The 23,889-nt window shown below is 43.4% G+C and overlaps 1 protein-coding gene across 1 annotated transcript in view; it reads right to left on the reverse strand.

Annotated features, from left to right (window-relative positions):
- The window catches only part of LOC145410992 (lysosome membrane protein 2-like), a 183,480-nt gene that overhangs the window by 32,644 nt on the left and 126,947 nt on the right, over window positions 1-23,889 (reverse strand). The window contains exon 9 of the mRNA XM_080281051.1: window positions 13,414-13,539. Within this exon, the coding sequence (XP_080137177.1) occupies window positions 13,414-13,539 (126 nt within the window). The remainder of the gene's footprint in view (window positions 1-13,413; window positions 13,540-23,889) is intronic.

Genomic DNA, 23,889 nt, shown 5'->3' on the forward strand with positions numbered 1-23,889 from the left:
CGGATGGGGTATTGGCAGGTTGAATACTGCTCTGTATCCGGATTTCATCTATATCAGGATGTACCGATGGCTCTATTACAACAGATAATCCAGGGATTATTGTATCTCAAATTTGGCTTTTTAAAAGCCGTTTGGTCTAAAATTTTTCTGTTTGGTAACAGTGGTTCATGGTTTATGTTCGGGAATTATTTGCCAATTGTGAGACTTTAGTCGCCAAAATATAGGATAAAATATTTTGAATTTTCCTGCCACCTGCAAATCCGCCACACATAAACCCAAAAATAGAGGGCTTACCATAAAAATAAATATAGCAATAAAAGAAGCAACAGCCAGTTCCATTTTACCCCCTCTGAGGTGCAGGGGTATGAGGCTTGATTAGGAGCAAATGAGCAATATACTGCACAGTATATTCGTTTTTAGTATTACATGACTGAAAAACCTCCAGTCACCTCACTGGACTGAACTAATGAAAGGTCAGCACTCCAAATGAGCCATTCTAACTACTTGACTACCAACGCTCCATTCATTAACATTCATAAGTAATCCCTCTAATATCCAAAAGCCCAATATCCGAACATCCCCACTAACCAGACATAATCGTCCCGGGATCCAGTATTCCCAAAATGGTCCGGGGAAAAAAAAAAAAAAAAAAAAAAAAAAAAAAAAAAAAAGAGATTTTTTCCCCGCCCCTAATTTGAACTTAGCACGCGGGGCGCGGGACAGCTTTGTTGTGGCGCGTCATTCCTCCGACGTCCGCTAGAGCGCCCCTGCATCCTCCCCACTTTCTGCCTGTCTCTCATCGCAAGTGTACGCTCATTGTCATGGCTGCCCACATGCTTGCTTTTGTGGTGGTGCCTTACCTGCTGCAGGCACTCCTGCTGCTCTCGTGCCTCTCCTTCGTGTGTGTGATGATGGCCCCGCCGCCTGAGAAGAAGAAGAGAGTGGTGTTGACTCTGGAGAAGAAACGGGAGATATTGGAGAAAGTAGATGCGGGGTGGTCTTCTTACCGCATCCTCCGCGAGTTCAACCTGGCCCGATCTACTTTGTTTGATATTAAGACATCCCGAGACAAACTCATGCAGTACACGGCTGACTTCTTGTCGAGAAGCAAACGCAACGTGGAGAGGAAGGTGATGTTTACTACCAAGTTTGCTGAAGTCGACCGCTCCACGTTGATTTGGTATCGACATCAACGTGCTGCTGGTGTGATGGTACGTGGTACAGAGCTGAAGGCTGCTGCTGAGAAGTTCACCAGGCTTAACGACGCCCTAGACTTCAAGGCATCCAAGCGTTGGCTCTTCACGTTTAAGTTACGGCATGGCTTTACCAACCGTAAAGCTCATGGCGAAGCTTTGGACGCTAACGAAGATGGAGCTGACGAGTTTCGGCACAAGGTGAAGGGCTTGATCGACAGGGAGGGCCTCACTCTTGGTCAAGTCTACAACGCTGATGAAAATGGTTTATTCTATCGTTCTTTGCCAACGAACACTCTAGCCGAGGAGACGGAGAAGCGTGTACCTGGCTGCAAGCTCTCCAAGGAATGGATATCTGCTTTGTGTTGTGCCAATGCTAATGGCATGCACTGGCTTAAGCCCGTTATTGTTGGCCGTGCAAAGCAGCCTCGGTGTCTTCGTGGGGTGATGGATGTCCTTCCTGTCGTCTGGTACCATTCTTTGAAGGCATGGTTTACAGCCCAGATCTTCAAAGACTCGTTCCACCGCCATTTCGTCAAGGAGGTCATACATTACCAGACGGAGACACTGGGAATCCCACGCGACCAGGTAAAGGCCCTCATTCTCCTCAACAATGCACCTACCCACCCGTGTGACAAGGACTTGGTGGCTGAGAATGGCCGGATTAGGTGCATGTTTCTGCCACCTAATACGACTGCTCTCATCCAACCAATGGACCAAGAAGTGATCGTGGCAACGAAGAGGCTGTACTAAAGGAAGTTCCTGGATGAGGTGATGGTTGTTCTCGAGGACGAGGACGAGCGCAGGGAGGGACGGGACACGCGAGGCCAGTGGACTTTGGAAAACCTTCGCCACTATAACATCAAGTCACAATCTACAACTGGGCCAGTGCATGGAAGGAAATCCCTGTCAAGACTCTAGAAAATGGTTGGTCTCGTCTGCTTCTCAGAATGGATGTGAAGTGCGATTTCCTAGGTTTTGATGTGGATGACTTCCATGCACGTCTACGTACGCATGGCGACGATGTTGATGTGGAGGATGTGCGTGAGTGGTTGGATGACGACGAGGGCGATCCTGGGTATCAGACCTTGTCTGATATCGAGATCGCATCTTCAGTTGCAGGTGTCAGTACCCAGCCTGAAGATTCCGTCGAGGACGGCAACGATGATGCGGACTCCTCTCAGCATGACACAACTCCAGCCATCCCCAAGCTAAGCGCACTCCGGGAACACCTAGAGTTCGTTCTGGACTACCTGGAACACCTGGACTGCAACAGGGAGATGGGGCGCTTGGGACTTGTGGAGGAAGTGCGTGCTTTCAGGCAGCGCATCATCAATCGTCAGAATCATCGTTCCTTGCATCAATCAACGATTGACAGTTTTTTCAGGCCCGTGACCCCCGCTGTGCCCAGCCCTGGCTCCACTCTGTTGCCTCCCCAAGACAGGCCCTCATGCTCCGAGCCACAGCCCAGCACATCAGCCACGGTGGAGTCACCACTCGACGTGAGTTTAAGTCTGTCTTTGAGTCGTCTGCAGTGGGTACGCCATCACCACGACCCAGCGACGCACCCCTAGGTCACCTGCCAGTGATACTCTCGGACTCTGACAGTGAATAGACGCCAAGGACTTCTCCACTAGACCACACGGGAATTTCCAGTGTTGTGCAGTGAAAAAAACTGCATTGTGTTAAGGATTTACAGTTGTGAATGAAAATACAATTTTTGAACTAAATTTAACGTAAATAGACTTATGTGTTTTTGCTTTAGAAAATGGTTATAAGAGTGGAAAGAGTTAAAGTGCAGAGTGCAACACTTATTAAGTTACAATGGAGCATAAGTTAGACAAGAGTGCGCACTGTGAAGAGAATGGACTTCTGAGTGCGAATGACTAAGTTCAGTGCAAGACTTCATGAACAGTGTACTGCAAGTGCTTCAGGAAATCCTTCTTACTGTCAGAGTCCGAGAGGAGGCAGTTATTCATCGAGATGGCCATGGACTTGCTGTAAGTAGGCAGAATGTTTCATACTGTACTCTACTGTATTTTCCATACTATACTTACCTGAAACACCTCATTTCACTCTTTTATGTCCCTTATTGGTGTGAATATGCTGTGTCTTAGGTGCTATGCATGTGCAGTAGGAAGGTGTTTTTCTGAGTTAGGCTAGGGTAGGGTCCATAACTACCAGTCCAGGAGCCAGGGACTTGTAAGTACCCAGAATGTTGAATATTGTATGAACCTTCCTCAAAAACCTCATTTTATGCTTCTTTTGCATTTATTTCAGTCTTTTATGTCCCTTATTGGTGTGATTTGGGTCTTAAATAGGTGCTATGCATGTCCAAAGGGAGTTGTATAGGTGTTTTTCTGAGTTAGGGTCCATAAGTACAAGTCCATAAGCTGGGGCCCAATATCCGGGCAGGACCACTATCCAGACCTGCCTATGGCTCTATTACGTCAGATATTGGAGGGATTACTGTATATGAACAGTACTGTATTGGTTTAAGGGCTCCATTCACTGTTCCACCCTTCATCTTTGGATCATTCTCTCAACTCCATTCATACACATACTACACAACCATGAAATCATAATTTATATCCCAGTCTTATTTCATCACTGATAACTCTCAAAACCAGCTAAACTAACAAATGCTTTGCTGCCACTGAAAAAAAAAAAAAAAAAAAGCAGCACTCAGCAGTTTTCCTTTCATACATCAATTACATACTGCTCTCCATAATTTTATGATAATGATGGTGATCCACATTTTCCTCCTTGATAAATAACTATCAATGAAAAATTATCTGAGTAAAGCTGAAGCTCCAATAACACAAAAGGTGCAACGTGGAACACGGAATTCATTCTCATCTGATTCATGTCCTAAAGGATACAACAGAATCATTCTCCGAGTCTCCCTGTCCCATGTGATAATAACTGATGAGGTAAGACTATAATAGATCAATGATACCAAGCAATCTTACTGGTGTTCTTATGTCTTATAAATGTTCACTATACATTCTGAAGTGTAAAGTAAAGCCTCTTTATACCAAATTCCAGTAAACTGAACTCTGGGCAAACTGGACAACCTCCTCATATATTAAAAAAGGTTCATCGTCATCATCATCCGGACCTCCCTTCCCACCCCCGTGCAGGGTAAGGAATACCAACGTCTAGACAGCCAAAGTTTACCCAGTTCAATGGGCCATGCTTCCATTAACTCACCAATCAAGCCCTCGAAATCCTGGATCCATCGGATAGGCCAAAATACGTCATCACATTCTGTAGTTTCACATATACTAGATCTGCTAGAGCCAATCTTTTTTTATTTATTTTTTTATTTATTTATTTATTTTTTTTATGTGTCCGACTCTGGGCATAGGCTTCACAGCCTGCTCTCAAGGCCCAGTAGTCCTCCTACATACCATACACCTCTACATGTCACCACTTCGGCGCTAACACCCACCGTTCATATTGAATACATGCTAGGGCTGTCTCATACAGGACTGGTGTACTGGTATTAGCGGGGGTATTTTTACGACATGTCGGCGGGTCTTCTGGTAGATCAGTAAAGTCTGATTTTGTGAAATTTAAATCCTTAAACTGTTCCCTGCCCCAGCCGGGATTTGAACCTGGGTCCGGTAGGACTGCAGGCCGCCTCTTTACCGACTGAGCCACCGCCTCCCCCAAATCTGAACGCTATCATGTTAAAAAGGGGTGCCAAATCCCCGATCGTGCACATCTCCACTCAAAATTCATCCAGCCAGCTTGGTCTCTTGTCAATCCCTTAGCCTTACCAACTTCCATACCTCTCTTCCTCACACTCATCCACCATATCCCTCCACCTTCTTGACCTACCTTGCCTCCTCCCTCCTTCAAATTCGCTCAGATATACCTTTTTCACCACTCTAATGTAATTCATTCTCTCCACATGACCATACCATCTCAGTACACTCTCTTCAATGCTAATGTCAACAGACTTCCTCACTCCGCATCTTTCACAAATCACATTAATCCTTATCCTATCCACTCTCTGTACCCCACACACATTCCTCAGCAGTACCATCTCCACTGCTCTTACTCTTGACCTTTCATTTTCGTGCCATACCACTGTCTCACATCTGTATGTTAAAACTGGCACTAACACTCCTTCACATAAGCCTCGTGCACCTGCAACACTAAAGCCTCTGTTCCTTATCAAGGCCTTCATAGCACCAGCCACTTACCTCCCCTGTGTCACTCTAATCACCACTTCTTTTGCACATTTTCCTCTCTGTACCCAGGTATTTGAACTCTCTCACCAATTCCAGTCTCTCTCCATTCACTGTAACATCACACTGGGAGTTACCTTCTCTCTCATTAACCATCATTTTACCCTTTTCTATATTTACTCTCCAGGCACAATGCTCACAGACTTCTATAAAACTCTGCACTAACCTACCAAGCCCTTGTCTGGTAATTGTAAGTAGCACTGCATCACAACAAATTTGAGATATTCCATCCATCACCATTCATTACCAATGCCATCCCTCTCTCCATTACTCGTGTTTTTACTTCTCTCATCACCCAATCCATATACAGTATATATTGAACAACCATGGGGACATCACACAACCTTGTTGCACCCCCCACACTGATTGTGAACCATTCACTTAGATGCCCATTAACCCTTACACATGCTTCGCTACCATCATAAAAACTCTTGACAGCACCTAGCAGCTTACCATCTACACCATACATGCGCAAAACTTTCCACAATCCCTCTCTGTCTACATTGTCGTATGCTTTTTCCAGATCCATAAATGCCATAAACACCTTATGGTCCTTCTCATAAGCCTTCTCTGCTATCTGTCTCACTGCAAATACTTGATCCACACATTCTCTGCCACTTTTCAAGCCACCCTGTTCATCACTCACTAGGACTTCTGATATCTCTCTTACTTTCTCTATAATAATTCTTCTATATACCCTCCCTACAACACTCAACAGACTTATGCCATGATAATTCTTGCACTCATTTTGCTCACCTTTATTTTTGTACAAGGGCACAATCACTGCCTTTTTCCACTCTACTGGCACAGTTTCACTCATCCATGCCTTCTTACATATCTCCAACAAGCACTTCATTCCGTTCTCTCCGCTACACTTAATCATCTCTGCATAAACCTCATCAAATCCAGCTGCATTCCCATATTTCAGCCACTTCGCAGCGTTCTTCACTCTGCAAGTGTCATGCATCCTGACTCTGCATTCCTTCACTGTACACCCGCGAAACCAATCATGTTAACAATCGCTTTGCTCTCTCCATTCCCATTCATCAGACCTTCAAAATATTCTTTCCATCTGGTCCTTACTTCATCCCCATGGATTAATAATCTACCACTTACATCCTTTACACTTTCACATTTCTTTCCACTGTGACTTCTACATTTCTGCACCTCCTTCCACAATAACTTCCAACTTTCAGAGTAATTTGCATTCATTTTTCTTCCTAGATCATCATTTACCTCCTCCTCTTTCCTCTTAATTAGTCTCTTTACGTGCTTCTTGCTCTCAATATATTTATTTCGTATTTCAACTGAACCCGTTCTGTATCCACTCTAGCCACTTCTTCCTCTTTTCCTCCACTGCTCTCTTAACCTCTTCATCCCACCATGTCGTACCTTTCTCCTTCATTGTTACTCTTGCCACACCACACACCGCTTTAGCATTCCTAACTAAGTAATCCCTATATACAGTTCACAAGCTGTCCAGATCCATTTCATTCCAATTCACTGATTCTAACTCCTTCCCTTCTTTGGCCCTGTATTCATCTGCCATTTCTCTGATCCTCAGCTTCTCAACTTTCAGTCTCTCTTCCTGACAGTTCCTCTCTCTCTTGGTCCATCTCACTCTTCTAAGCTTGATCTTGCATACCACAATCATATGATCTGACAAACCTCCACATCATCCTCTCATTGCCCTCGTATCACCAACACTACACAGCACTGATTTCCCTAAAAACACGTAATCAATCAGGCTCCTTCAACATGATATCCATACCCTCTATACCACATCATTATGTGCATCTTTGCATTTGAAACAAGAATTACAACTGCACAGCTTCCTTTCCTGAAACATGTTCTTCAGTCATTCTCTCCTGGTACTCCATTATTATCCATTATATCACTCACAGGACCAGTGCCTACTCTCCTATTCATGTTGCCCATTACAATCACTTTATAACTCATGGGCATTTCTCCCACTGCTTCATCCAGCTCATCTCATAACGTGTCTTTCTCTGTCTCACTCCTGTCATCACATAGTGCATACGCTACAATCACTGCCACTTTCATCATCACCACCACCATTCAATCCTGCGTTGTCCCATGAGCAGCGTAACTGCCTGGGGCTAGGCAAGTTGGTCCTGACATTTAAGATGGCAGTGACCAACCTCACTCATCCCTGAGTTGCATTACATAAGCAAATAAACCCCAACCACCCCTTGGATATAAACCTGCACCAGCTAAATCCGATTGGAGTGCCGTAATTACTCAACAAAACAACAGGCACCATAATTTGGTTATACAGTTACCACCCAGGGTAGTACATGGTTTCCTGGTGTACAGGAAACCATTTGGATTGTCACTCAGTGTAGGGTCATCCACAGGCAGAAGGAAGAGGAAAGAATGAAGGAAAGAATGACGGAAGGAGCATAAAGTCAACCACAGGCAGAAGGAAGACGAAAGAATGAAGGAAAGAAAGATAGAAGATGAAGGAAAGAAGTGAGGAAAGGGCAGACACGCAAAGCAGCACTACATCAAGTGCCCCCACCTACCACTTTCACTTTCTCAAGCTTGAACTTGACATACATACATCTCGAGCTGACACATTTGTAATCTCTCATTCCACTCTGCCACACTTCATCCACTCAACTGCAACAGCTTGGCATAAGTAACAGTAATGAATTCCCTGGAGAACACAACACAGTAAATGCACAAATACAGTACAGTTATGTCTCTACTGGTGTTAGACAGGCCTATGTACTGTAGTGTATGACACAACTGAGACTGTAACAAAGACACAATTTACTGATTTGCTGCTCTCTCCAATTAGTATTGTTATATAGAGGGTTGACTGCTGAAATGATGAAGGCCTCAGGAGATATAGGAGTGGGGTTAGTTACTGATTTGATAAATACAATCATATATGAGTGTATTGTCCCAGATGACTGGCTAATGAGTGTGACTGTAAATGTATACAAGAGAAAGGGTGATGCCCTGGAAAGAGAAAATTATAGAGGCGTAGAACTTTTGGACCAGATAATGAAGGTAATTGAGAGAGTTCTAGAGGCGTAGAACTTTTGGACCAGATAATGAAGGTAATTGAGAGAGTTCTAGAAGGCATGATTTGAGGAGTGAATATTGATGAGATGCAGTTTGGGTTTATGCCAGGCAAAGGGACCATTGATGCCATATTCATTACTCAACAGCTTCAGGGAAATATATAGGACAGAAAAGAGATCTGCACAGTGCTTGTTTTCCTTGATTTGGAGAAAGCCTTTGACAGATTCCCTACAGAGGTGGTCAAGTGGGCAATGAGAAAGCTTGGGATCAAGGAGTGGCTGGTTAGAGTCGTTTTGTCTATGTACATCAGTGCTCGCACGCAGGTGAGAGAGAATGGAGATTTGAGTGATGAGTTTTCCGTGAATGTTGGTGTGCATCAGGGATCAGTCTTGAGCCCCTTATTGGTTATCATGGTGCTTGAAGCCCTCTCACGTGACTTCAGAGATGGAATCCCATGGGAGATGTTCTATGCTGATGATTTGGTGTAGATTGCAGAGAGTGAGAAAGAGGCGGAGGAAAGATTTAGGAAGTGGAGAGATGGTATTAGGCACAAGGGCTTGAGCGTATTATCATCATCATCATCATCATCATCATCCGGACTTCCTTTCCCACCCAAGGGCAGGGTGAGGAGTAGCAATGTCCAGACAGCACAAACTTGCCCAATCCAATAGGCCACACTTCCATTCACTCACCATTCAAGCCCCCGGAATCCTGGCTCTACCAGATATGCCAAAAACATTAACCACATTCTGCAGCTTCACACAAATGTATCCGACTGGGTTAATCCGGAAGCTGCCATGCTCACAAGGGGTGCCAAAATCAATGATCATGCACTTCTCACAACATTCATCCAGCCAGCTCGATCTCTTGTCAGTTCCCTAGCCTCATCGACTTCCAAACCTCTCTTCCTCAAGAACTCATCTACCATATATCTCCACCTTCTCCTTGGCCTACCTCGCCTCCTCCCTCCTTCAGATTTGCTCAGGTATACCTTTTCCACCACTCTCTTGTTATCCATTCTTTCCACATGATCATACCATCTCAGGACACTCTCTTCGATTCTGGTGTCCACCAACTTTCTCACTCCACACCTTTCACGAATCACATTATTTCGTATCCTATCCACCCTCTGTACTCCACATACATTCCTCAGCAGTCCCATCTCCACTGCTCTTACTCTTGACTTTTCATTTTCATGCCACACCATAGTCTCACACCCGTATGTTAAGGTTGGCACTAACAATCCCTCACGTAAGCCTCGTGCAGCTGCAATACTCAAGCCTCTGTTTCTTATCAAGGCCTTCATTGCACCAGCTACTTTTCTTCCTTGTGTCACTCTACTTTCAACTTCTTTTGCACATTTTCCTCTCTTTTCTATCATTGTACCCAAGTATTTGAACTCTCTCACCAATTCCAGTCTCTCTCCATTCACTGTAACATCACACTGGGAGTCACCTTCTCTCTCAATAACCATCACTTTACTCTTTTCTACATTTGCTCTCAAGGAACGACGCTTACAGACATCAGCAAAACTCTGCACTAGCCTAGCAAGTTCTTGTACGGTACTTGCAAGCAGTACTGCATCATCAGCATACGACAAATTTGAGATATTCCATTTATCACCAATCATTACCAATGCCATCCCTCTCTCCATTACTCGTGTTTTTACTTCTCTCATCACCCCATCCATATATATATATACTGAACAACCATGGGGACATCAAACAACCTTGTTGCACACCCACACCTATCGTGAACCATTAACTTAGATGCCCATTAACCCTTACACATGCTTTGCTACCATCATGAAAACTTTTGACAGCACCTAACAGCTTACCATCTACACCATACACGCGCAAAACTTTCCACAGTCCCTCTCTGTCTACTTTGCCGTATGATTTTTCCAGATCCACGAATGCCATAAACACCTTATGGTCCTTCTCACAAGCCTTCTCTGCTATCTGTCTCACTGCAAATACTTGATCCACACATCCTCTGCCACTCCTAGAGCCACCCTGTTCATCAATCACTAGGACTTCTGGTATCTCTCTTACTTTCTCTATAATAATTCTTCCATATACCTTCCCTACCACACTCGATAAACTTATGCCACGATAATTCTTGCACTCACTTCGCTCACCTTTATTTTTGTACAGGGGTACAATCACAGTCTTTTTCCACTCTGCAGGCACAGTTTCACTCATCCATGCCTTCTTACATATCTCCAACAAGCACTTCATTCCACTCTCTCCATTACACTTGAGCATCTCTGCATACACTTCATCAACCCCAGCTCCTTTCCCATTTTTCAGCCGCTTCACAGCACTCTTCACCTGTGCAAGTGTCACGTCTCCTGGCACTGCATTCCTTCTCTGTCCACCCCAAAAACCAATCATGTTTACAGCTGCTCTGCTCTCTCTATCCCCATTCATCAGGCTTTCAAAATATTCTTTCCATCTGGTCCTTACTTCATCTCCATGGGTTAGTAACCTGCCACCTGCATCCTTCACACCATTACATTTCTTTCTGATTTCACCTCTACATTTCTGCACCTCTCTCCAGAATAACTTCCTATTTTCAGAGTAGTTTGCATTCATTTTTCTTCCCAGATCATCATTTACCTCCTCCTTTTTCCTCTTCACTAATCTCTTTACGTGCTTCTTGCTCTTGATATACTTAGTTTTTATTTCAACTGAACCCCTATCCTGTAACCACTTTAGCCACTTCTTCCTCTTTTCCTCCACCGCTGTCTTAACCTCCTCATCCCACCATGCCGTACCCTTCTTTTTTGTTGATACTCTTGCCACACCACACACCACTTAAGCATGCCTAAGCAAGCAATCCCTATATGCATTCCACAGGCTGTCCAGATCCAATTCATTCCCGTTCATTGATTCTAACTCATCCTCTACTTTGGTCCTGCATTCATCTGCCATTTCTTTGATCCTCAGCTTCTCAACTTTCAGTCTTTCTCCCTGACTGCTCCTCTCTCTCTTGATACACCTCACTCCTCTCAGCTTGATCTTGTATACTACAATCATATGATCTGACAGACCTCCACATCGTCCTCTCACAGCCCTCGTATCAGCTACCATTCCCATCATCAACCTCTCTACGAGCACGTAATCAATCAGGCTTCTTTCAACACGATCCCCGTTTCCTCTATACCATGTATATTTATGTGCATCTTTGTGTTTGAACTACAAATTACAAATGCACAACCTCCTCTCCTGACACATATCCTTTAGTCGATTCCCATTATCACATTCTCCTAGTACCCCATAACAACCCATTATGTCATCCTCAGGACCAGTGCCTACTCTTCCGTTCATATCCCCCATCATGACCACCTTATAGCTCCTGGGCATTTCTCCCACTGCTTCACCCAGCTCATCCCAAAACCTGTCTTTCTCTCTCTCACTCCTGTGATCACACGGTGCATATGCTACAATCACTGCCACTTTCACCTTCTCACACTTGAACTTGACAAACATACACCTCGAGCTGACACATTTGTAGTCTCTCATTCCACTCTGCCACACCTCTTTCATCAACAAAACAACTCCTTCCTTACATCTTCCTCTCCCATTCATTTCTGATCTTACACATTTCACACCCTCCCACTCCTCCACTTCGCACCCTTTCATCTTCGTTTCACACAATGCCATCACACCATATCTCGCACTCTTGAACACATTCATCACTTCCACCCTCTTGCTCTCCTCATTCACACTTCTCACATTCCACATGGCCATGCGAGTCTGCCCATTTGGTTGGGGCCCTGGGCAGGTATTGGGCCCTCCGTGGCTCTCTGAAATGACTGCCATGATTAAGTGATTTTGGATAGGAGAATCTGGGGGACACTTAACCCTGCCAGAAACCCCGGTTATATGGTTACTACCCAGCATTGTAAATGGTTTCCTGGGTACATGAAACCATTTGGCTTGTCACTCAGTGTAGAGCTCATATGACATCACTCTACACTGAGTGAGTGGATGATGGGTGACAAAATCTAGGGTTGGTGGTGGTACTGTCTAAAAAGAGGGTGAGTGGCTACGCGTGGTTTGCCACAAGGGCGTGGAAAGTAATTCCATCTCATGTAGTGTTTGTGACAGGTGGGTGCTTTAAGGTGTAGTGGTATTGGAGGTAGACTGTGAGATAATGCTGATTACATGGGTGTGGTGTGTTAGGAAGAGCATGTGGAGATTGTCAGGTATGAAAGGACTGATTTTGCAGGTGAGTCCCTTGAGTGTATGGATGAGTTTTGCTACTTGAGAGACATGTTATGTGCTGGAGGTGGGGTTGGAGCTAGCTCTGTGGCTTGAGTGAAAAGTGGCTGGAAGAAGTTCAGGGAGCTGTTGCCTCTCCTGACACTAAAAGGGCTCTCCATCTAAGCTAAGGGATCATAGTAAGCGGCATGTGTTAGGGGTGTAATGCTGCATGGTGGTGAGACCTGGACTGTAAAGGAAGAGGGTATTTGCAGACTCAAATATACAAAAATGACAATGTTTAGGTGGATATGCAGTGTGTCCTTGAATGCGAGGCCTAGGGGTGGTCAAGGTTTACAATGGAAGAGTTAAGAGGAAGGATGGAACTGGAGTGTTCTGGTGTTGTGATAAGGAGAGGTAGACTGAGGTGGTCTGGACAAGTGAAGAGGATGGGGGATGACAACTGGGTGCAGAAAGTGATAAGTGTTAAAGCTGGGGATAGGGTTGCGAGAAGCAGACCAGAAAAGACCTGGGATGAGGTCACACAGTGTGACCTCAGGAATAAGGGACTGAATAGGGAGTCTGCCAGAGATCAAGCAGCATCGAGGGCTGTCATAGGTGATCAAGGCTGATGCATGCAAGCATGTTGCAGCCTTTATAAATGAAATCAAATAACAAAATAATTACATGCAAACTCACACTTTGGAACCATAATATGGGGAATATAATCTCTCGTAATTTTGCAGCAGGCTGAATCTCTGCTACATGCGGGACTGCAACGTTGATCTGTAGACGAGCTTGAGCTCTCAGTGGTGCTCCAGTACGCTGTTGGCAAAGGAACAAAAATGGTGAAGGGTACCAGTACAAAACTCACATAATACTCAGTTCGTTCATATAATGTGAATCCATTCAGATAAAGGATTTTTTTGAATAGCTAATTTCGCTTATCCTAGTCAGGTTACGAGAGCTCCCTAGTGGTGAAAGAGTTAGGACAGCCATAGGTATATTCTTCAGTTTAAAAAAAAATTTCATGTACAGCAAAGGAGATTGTGTACTGTCTATATATATATATATATATATATATATATATATATATATATATATAAAAGTATATATAGTAATCCCTTAATTCACACGAACTTTTTTCATGCAATTTCGGTTATCCATGAATTTTTCGTACAATAATTAAAACATAAAATTATAGTATTCAAATAAATAATTTTAATATATAAGAGAAATAAATAAAATATAAAAATGCCTACCCGCTGCCAGTGCACATACATGTGTGTGTGTGTGTGTGTGTGTGTGTGTGTGTGTGTGAGGGAGGTCGGTCTACCACGCACCACACAGTCAGTCTGAATCAGATGGTCGAACCGTGTGTGATTGGAGAATCTTTATTTGTGGCTTATTTTTCTGGTTTCCAGTGACTGCTTGCCTTGTTTGTCAACATGGGACCTAAGTGTGGTGCTAGTGATGCATGTGGTAACACACCAAAGCGGGCTCGTAAAGTGATGTCGCTGACAGAGAAAGTTAAAATGTTGGACAACCTAGGGAAAGAATGTCGGCGACAATTCACCATCAGGACGATTCCCCGTCATTTATTTACATACCAATTTATTTAGCAAGTACAGTACACTAGTTTTTTACTTATAAGAAGTATAAAATCCTCCTGAAAATTAGTTATTAAAGTATTAATTAATCAATAATAAGTATATTTATAGAATGATGGGGAATCGTCCAGGGTGCGAATTGTCCTGACGTGGAATCGTCCATGTTTTAATGGTGAATTGACTTTACAGGGAATTGTCTTGGAACCGTATGTTTGGAGTGAATGAGTCAACTGTTTGTACAATAAAGAAGGCAGAACATAGCATACGGGAGGCAGTGATAGCTAGTGCACCAGACTGTGCTAAAGTGTCTCCACCTACGCCTGTGCTTGTCAGTTTTCAGTAAGTGTTAAATTTCCTACAATTTTGTTGTTTATCATACTTTATGCTAGTTTCTACGGTGTATGTAGCGCATAAACAGTATTATTCAGATGTAATACACTTAATACACATGCATAATTACGTGCACACATGGGCAGAATGTATACCAAATTTACCACATACGCGAAGGGTCTGGGAACATAACCCTCGCGTGAATTAAGGGATCACTGTATTATATATATATATATATATATATAATTTTTTTTTTCAATCATCATCCAATCCTACATTGCCCCACAAGGAGCGTAGGAGCCTGGGGCTAAGCCAGTTGGTCCTGACATTTAAGAAGAGTGACCAGCCTCACTCATCCCTGAGTGGCATTATGTGAGCAACAAACCCCAACCACCCCTTTGATATAAATCTTCATTGGCTCAATCTGATTGGAACACCGTAATTACCCACTAAACTACCAGGCGCCAAAATCTGGTTATAAGGTTACCACCCAGCAAAGTAAACGGTTTCCTGGTGTACAGGAAACCATATGGTTTGTCACTAGTGTAGAGTCACCCACAGGCAGAAGGAAGAGGAGAGAATGAATGAAAGAAAGACAAAAGAGGATGGAAGGCAAGAATGAAGGAAAGAAAGACAGAAGAGGATGGAAGGAAAGAATGAAGGAAAGAAAGACAGAAGAGGATGGAAGGAAAGAATGAAGGAAAGAAAGACAGAAGAGGATGGAAGGAAAGAATGAAGGAAAGAAAGACAGAAGAGGATGGAAGGAAAGAAGGATGGAGGAGAGGAAAGGGCAGACACCCGAGAGCAGCACTATATTGAGTGAGTGGATGGTGAGTGCTCCCACCTACCCCCACCACACACACACACATATATCTATCTACCTATCTACTGCCAGACGCCATAATCCCGTAAGGGGTGGCCATGTGACTTTGAGTTAGTTGTTTTACGAGGAGGGGCACTAACCCTCCACCAACCCACTTGCTGACACGTAGGGAGCACGTATGGTTTGGTTATATGGTTACCACCCAGCGTTGTAAATGGTTTCTTGGCTTACAGGAAACCATTAGGCTTGTCACTCAATGTAAAGCCACCTGTAAAGGAAAGAAAAGCAATAAGAAGTGACAGGAAAGATGGGAGAAATAGGAAGAGAGGAGGACAGGCACAGAAAAAGAATGATACAGGCTACAGAAGAAGTAGGCAGCACTACATCAAGTGAGTGGATGATGGTCGCCACCACCTACCACAAATATGTATATATATATATTCTTTCTTTCCTTCATTCTTTCCTTGTCCTTCTGCCGACAGGTGACTTTACACTCCCTCTTCTGTCTTTCTGTCCTTCATTCTTTCCTCTTCCTTCTGCCTGTGGGTGACTCTACACTGAGTGACAAGCCAAATGGTTTCCTATAAACCAGGAAACTATATACTAAGCTGGGTGGTAACCATATAACCAAATTTTGGCACCTGGTGGTTTAGTGGGTAATTATTGTGCTTCAATCGGATTGAGCCGGTGAAGGTTTATATCCAAGGGATGGTTGGGGTTGATTGCTCATGTAATGCCACTCAGAGATGAGTGAGGCTGGTCACTCTCATCTTAAATGTCGGGACCAACTGCCTAGCCCCGGGCTCCTACGCTCTTCATGGGGCAATGTAGGACTGGATGATGGATGGATGGATACACACACACACACACACACACACACACACACACACACACACACATTATATATATATATATATATATATATATAGATAGATAGATATATACATAGACAGATAGATAGATAGATACAGATATAGATATATATATATATATATAAGTGCGCCTGGTGGTTTAATGGGTAATTACGGCGCTCCAATCGGATTGAGCCGGTGAAGGTTTATATCCAAGGGATGGTTGGGGTTATTGCTCACGTAATACCACTCAGGGATGAGTGAAGCTGGTCACTCTCATCTTAAATGTCAGGATCAACTTGCCTAGCCCCAGGCTCCTACCCTCCTAATGGGGCAACGTAGGATTGGATGATGGATGGATGGATGGATATATATATGTATTCACACACAACATATAAAGGGATTACAGTAACAGGTACATAAAGAAAATACTGGTAAAATACAAACTGGGAATGCTGATAATTTCAGATAACATTTCTATCCAGAAATTTTTCAATACATTTGTCATACAATGTGAACGTGAAGAATGTAGAACTACTGGTCCTAGATGAGCAAGCTGTCCCCCCCCTCCCCCCCAAAAAAAAAGTACTGTATAACAAGTGCCACATTAAACAACTCAATCCAAGCATACACACACAGGTGATGTATAGCTGGGGACAAAATTCACCCAAAACTTCATCTCCTGTGCTTTTCTGTTTCCTCAGGCGGATAATATTCCTAGGCTGAGAGGCTTGGTATGTTTCTCTGCCCATAGATGATACACTTTGATATGATTTGCAGGGGTAAAAAGAGATGACGTGCCCTACATGTAAAACTGACACAGTGTAACAGCAGGCAAATTTCCATCCCAAACTGTACCATTAAGTTGCTAATTTTGGGAGCTGTGTCTGAAAAACATCCAAAAGTTTTCTTGACAGTTAGGAAGATAGGTAAATTTTATCCACATACTGACTTTGCATCTGTACCTAATCTTTTCGGATTAGCTTTCACTTAACTGCCTCAACTGTCATATACGTATCTCAAGTTTAGGTAATGAGATACTGAAAGTGGCTCTCAGTACTATATGGAAGAAATGGAGGTCTTAGTGTGGCTTACATGAAGGAGTTTTAGTGCCTACTATGATTTACGGTGTGAGAATATGATGTGGCATGAAAAGTCAGGAGTCAGAGCAGTGGAAATGGGACTGTTGATGAAAGTGTGAGGAATATAGAGAGTGGACAAGATATGGAATAATGTGGTATGTGAAAGCTATGGAGTAAGGAAGTTAAGTTTGTGGAAAGGAGTTAAGGAGAATGTCTCCAGATGGTATGGTCATGTGGAAAGAATGAGTGTGAAGAGAGCTGTGAGTGAGTTTGAAGATGGAGGTAAATATGTGTCGGTGAAGGAAAGGTGCTGTCAGTGAAGAAGGGAACTGACAGTGGGTCATAATGGTTGAAAGAATTTTGCACAGTGGAGTGTAAGACACAGGTCTGGCATTCCTGTTGTTTCCCAGAAAAGTGACAGTTATTGAACTGACACTACCTGATAGGTGGCATGAAGTGCCACTGAGTGGGAATGGAGGTCCAGATGATAATGATGATGATGATGATATATATATATATATATATATCGTCATCCAGACCTCCTTTCCCACCCTAGGGCAGGGTGAGGCGTAGCAATGTCCAGACAGCCTAAGTTTGCCCATTTCAATGGGCCATGCTTCCATTCGCTCATCATTCAAGCCCCTGGAATCTTGGCTCTATCTGACACACCAAAAGCTTTCACCACATTCTGTAGCTTCACATAAACGTATCTATCTATCTATCTATCTATTGCCAGACGCCTCAATCCCGTTTGGGGTGGCCACAAACAAATCGCCTCCAAGTCGCCCTGTCCCCCGCCATTTCACTGCCCTGCTCCCAACTCACACCCCCCTCTCTCATATACCTCTCCACCCCATCCCTCCATCTCACATTAAAAAGGGGTGCCAAATCCCTAATCATGCGCTTCTCCTCACAACATTCATCCAGCCAGCTTGATCTCTCAGTCCCCTAGCCTCAATGACTTCCATACCTCTTTTCCTCACACACTCATTCACCATATCCCTCCACCATCTCCTTGGCATACCTCACCTCCTCCCTCCTTCAAATTCCATCAGATATACCTACTTCACCACTCTATTGTTATCCATTCTCTCCACATGACCAAACCACCTTAGTACTCTCTCTTCGATTCTGGTGTCCACAGACTTCCTCAGTCCGCATCTTTCACAAATCACATTATTTTGTATCCTATCCACTCTCTGTACTTCACATACATTCCTCAGCAGTATCATCTCCACTGCTCTCACTCTTGACTTTTCATTTTCATGCCACACAACAGTCTCACATCCCTATGTTAAAGTTGGCAGTAACACTCCTTCATGTAAGCCTCGTGCAGCGGCAACACTCATGCCCCTGCCTCTTATCAGGGCCTTCATAGCACCAGCAATTTTTCTTCCTTGTGTCACTCTACTTTCCCCTCTTCTGCACATTTTCCTCTCTTTTCTATTACTGTACCCATGTATTTGAACTCTCTCACCAAACCCGGTCTCTCTCCATTCACTGTAACATCACACTGGGAGCAATGGGAGTCACTTTCTTTCTCAATAACCATCATTTCAGTCTTTTCTAGAATTACTCTCAAGAATATATAAATATACAGGATATATATATATATATCCATCCATCCATCATCAATCCTACATTGCCCCATGAGGAGCGTAGGAGCCCGGGGCTAGGCAGTTGGTCCCGACATTTAAGATGAGAGTGACCAGCCTCACTCATCTCTGAGTGGCATTACATGAGCAATCAACCCCAACCATCCCTTGGATATAAACCTTCACCGGCTCAATCCAATTGGAGCGCAATAATTACCCACTAAACCACCAGGCGCCAAAATTTGGTTATATGGTTACCACCCAGCTTAGTAAATGGTTTCCTGGTGTACAGGAAACAATTTGGCTTGTCACTTAGTGTAGAGTCATCCACAGGCAGAAGGAAGAGGAAAGAATGAAGGAAAGAAAGACAGAAGAGGGAGTGTAAAGTCACCCATAGGCAGAAGGACAAGGAAAGAATTAAGGAAAGAAAGATGGAGGAGAGGAAACAGCAGACACCCAACAGCAGCACTACATCGAGTGAGTGGATGGTGAGTGCCCCCACCTACCACAAATATATATATATATATATATATATATTTATACAGTATATATCTATCTATCTATCTATCTATAGCCCGACGCCCTAATCCCGCAAAGGGTGGCTGCAGACAAAACGCCTCCAAGTCACTCTGTCACCCACCATTTGACTCCCCTCCCCCCAACTCACCCCCCCCTCCCTCATATACCTCTCAACTCCATCCCTCCAACTCATCCTCGGTCTACCCCTCCCTCTCCCTCCCTCCACCTCACCTACATACACTCTCTTAGTCAGTCTTTCATTCTCCATTCTCTCCACATGTCCAAACCACCTCAGTGTATTTCTCCTAATCTTTTCAACCACATCCACATCTACCCCACAACGTTCCTTCACTTCTTCATTCGTCAACCTGTCCCTCCATGTCACTCCACATGCTCCTCTCAAGTAACTCATTTCCACTGCTCTCACTCTTGACTTGTTCCCCTCTTGCAAGGTCCACGCCTCGCTTCCATACGTCAGGGTAGGGATCACAATACCATCATGCAGTGACTTCTTAACTTCCATACTCACCTCCCTATTTCTCATCACTGCTTTCAGTGTGCCAACAACCTTCCTTCCCTGCTGTACCCTTTCACGTACTTCATCCCCCAAAGTTCCATCCTTACTCATCACACTACCCAAGTACTTGAATGCACTCACATTCTCCATATCCTCACCATCCAACCTCACTGCACACTCTGTGACTTCATTCCTCTCAAACACCATAACTTTACTTTTGTTTACATTAACTTTCAGCTTCCTCCTCCTACACACTGTCCCAAATTCATTCACCAAACCTTGCAACTCCCATTCATCTTCACTCAACAATACTGTATCATCAGCAAACAGCAACACCGGAAGCTTCCAAATCTCACCCTCATTCATTAGGGCCACCCCCACATCCACTGCCCTACCTTGTACCTCCTTTACGACCCCATCCATATATATATTAAACAGCCATGGAGACATTACACACCCCTGTTTCAGTCCCACATTGAGATCAAAGAACTCACTCAGCTCACCATCCACTCGCACCGTAGCCCTAGCTCCCTCGTACATACTCTTCACAGCACTCAACAATTTCCCCTCCACTCCATATATTCTTAATACCTTCCACATACCTTTCCTATCTATTCTGTCATAAGCTTTCTCCAAGTCCATGAAGGCAGCGTACACTTTCCTTCCCTTCTCTAGATACTTCTCCACTAAACATCTTAGAACAAATATCTGATCTACACACCCTTTTCCCTTCCTAAATCCCCCTTGTTCTTCTCCAACTAGCTCCTCTGTCATATGCCTAACCCTATCAATGAGTATTCTACCATATATTTTACCAGTCACACTAAGAAGGCAAATACCCCTATGGTTACCACATACTTCTCTCTCCCCTTTTCCTTTGTACAGAGGAACAATTATACCTGATTTCCAGTCCTCTGGAACCCTTCCCTCTTCCCAAGCCAATCTACACAACTTCCATATCCACTCCACAACAATCTCACCCCCATACCTAAGCATTTCACCACACACATATATATATATATATATATATATATATATATTTATACAGTATATATATATATATATATATATATATATATATATATATATATATATATATATATATATATTTATACAGTATATATATATATATATATATATATATATATATATATATATATATATATATATATATATATTTATACAGTATATATATATATATATATATATATATATATTTATACAGTATATATATATATATATATATATATATATATTTATACAGTATATATATATATATATATATATATATATATATATATATATATATATATATATATATATATATTTATACAGTATATATATATATATATATATATATATATATATATATATATATATATATATATATATATATATATATATATATACAGTGTATATATTTATATATATATATTTGTGGTAGGTGGAGGCACTCACCATCCACTCACTCGATGTAGTGCTGCTCTCGGGTGTCTGCCCTTTCTTCTCTTCTCTCCATTCCTTCCTTCATCTTCCATCTTTCTTTACTGCATTCTTTCCTTGTCCTTCTGCCTATGGGTGACTTTACACTCCCTCTTTTGTCTTTCTTTCTTTCATTCTTTCTTCTTCCTTCTGCCTATGGGTGACTCTACACTGAGTGACAAGCCTAATGGTTTCCTGTACACCAGGAAACCATTTACTATGCTGGGTGGTAACCATACAACCAAATTATGGCAGCACCTGGTAGTTTAGTGGGTAATTACAGCACTCCAATCGGATTGAGCCGGTGAAGGTTTATATCCAAGGGCTGGTTGGGGTTATTGCTCATGTAATGCCACTCAGGGATGAGTGAGGCTGGTCAATCTCATCTTAAATGTCAGGATCAAATTGCCTAGCCCTAGGCTTCTACGCTTCTCATGGGGGAACGTAGAATTGGACGATGGATGGATGGATATACAGATTGGCCTGGGAGGAAGGTAGAGTCCCGGAGGATTGGAAGTCAGGTATAATTATTCCCTTGTACAAAGGAAAAGGGGAAAAAGAAGTGTGTGGTAATCATAGGGGCATTTGTCTTCTTAGTATAATAGGAAAAGTGTATGGTAGGATACTTATAGACAGAGTTAGAGAAAGAACAGAGAAATTAGTTGGAGAAGAACAGGGAGGCTTTAGGAAGGGAAGAGGTTGTGTAGATCAGATATTCATTCTTAGATCTTTAGTGGAAAAGTTTCTAGAGAAGGGAAAGAAGTTGTATGCGGCTTTCATGGATTTGGAGAAAGCATATGACAGGGTGGATAGACAAGGATTGTGGAAAGTGTTAAGAATATATGGAGTAGATGGGAAGTTGTTGAATGCTGTGAAGAGTATGTACGATGGTGCGAAGGCTGCAGTGCGTGTGGATGGTGAACTAAGTGAATTTTTCTCTTTGAAAGTTGGTTTGAAACAAGGATGTGTCATGTCTCCATGGTTGTTCAATCGGTACATGGATGGGGTAATAAAAGAGGTACAAGGTAGGGTAGTGGATGTTGGAGTGGCCCTGGTGAGAGAGGATAGTGTTTGGAAACTCCCTGTACTGTTGTTTGCAGATGATACTGTGTTGCTGAGTGAAGACGAAGGGGAGCTGCAAGGCTTGGTGGATGAGTTTGAGAGAGTGTGTAAGAAACGGAACCTAAAGGTGAATGTAGGGAAGAGTAAAGTGATGGTCTTTGAGAGAGGTGAAGTTAGTGAATGTACAGCAAGGTTAGATGGTGAGGAATTGGAAAATGTGAGTACGTTTAAGTATTTGGGTAGTGTGATGAGTAAGGATGGAGGTTTGGAGTGTGAAGTGCTTGAAAGGGTACAGCAGGGAAGAAAGGTTGCTGGTTCCTTGAAAGCAGTGATAAGAAACAGGGAAGTGAGCATGGAAGTGAAAAAGTTACTACATGACAGTATTGTGATACCAACTCTAACGTACGGAAGTGAAGCTTGGACATTGTTGGAAGGACACAAGTCAAGAGTGAGAGCAGTGGAAATGAGTTATTTAAGAGGAGCCTGTGGAGTCACGTGGAGAGACAGGCTGACGAATGAGGATATAAAGGAGCGTTGTGGTGTGGATGTGGATGTGATAGGAAGCGTTATGAGGAACACACTGAGGTGGTTTGGCCATGTGGAGAGGATGGAGGGCGAAAGACTGACGAAGAGAGTGTATGTGAGTGAGGTGGAGGGGGGAAGAGGGAGGGGGAGGCCAAGGATGAGATGGAGGGATGGGGTGGAGAGGTATATGAGAGAGGGGGGTGTGAGTTGGGAGCAGGGCAGTGAAATGGCGGGGGACAGGGCGACTTGGAGGCGATTTGTTTGTGGCCACCCCAAACGGGATTGAGGCGTCTGGCAATAGATAGATAGATAGATATATATATATATATATACAGTGGGCTCGCACAGTGCGCGTCACCACAGTGCGTGATTCGCCTTGTGCACGAGTGACCAAAAATCATAACCAAAAACCGTTTAATGCGCGAGTTTACCGCACAGAACGCGAGGCAGAGGCAAGGAGTGGCTCAAAAATGCCATTTTCTACTAGTGTGCGACCACCCCTCACAAAGCGCGTCACGTGTCGTCATGTTGATGCGCCAGACAGAGTCAAGTTGAGCAGCATGGCGTGATGGAAGGCAGGAGTGAGCTGTGTATGTCAAACATTAGCAAGATCCTTGCTGCCATGGATAAGCTCAAGGAAGAGGTGAAGGAACAGGAAGTGAGCAACCTAAGAACGGAGGAACTTCTGGTTGGTATCGACAAACTCTTCCGTTTCTACACAAACAAGCACAGGGAAGAAATAAAGAAGAGAAGACAGACGCTCATAACAAGCTACACAC

Source organism: Coenobita brevimanus, chromosome 87 (genome assembly GCF_032717465.1).
Source record: "Coenobita brevimanus isolate Jiangsu-jjx chromosome 87, ASM3271746v2, whole genome shotgun sequence".
NCBI classification, from domain to species: domain Eukaryota; kingdom Metazoa; phylum Arthropoda; class Malacostraca; order Decapoda; family Coenobitidae; genus Coenobita; species Coenobita brevimanus.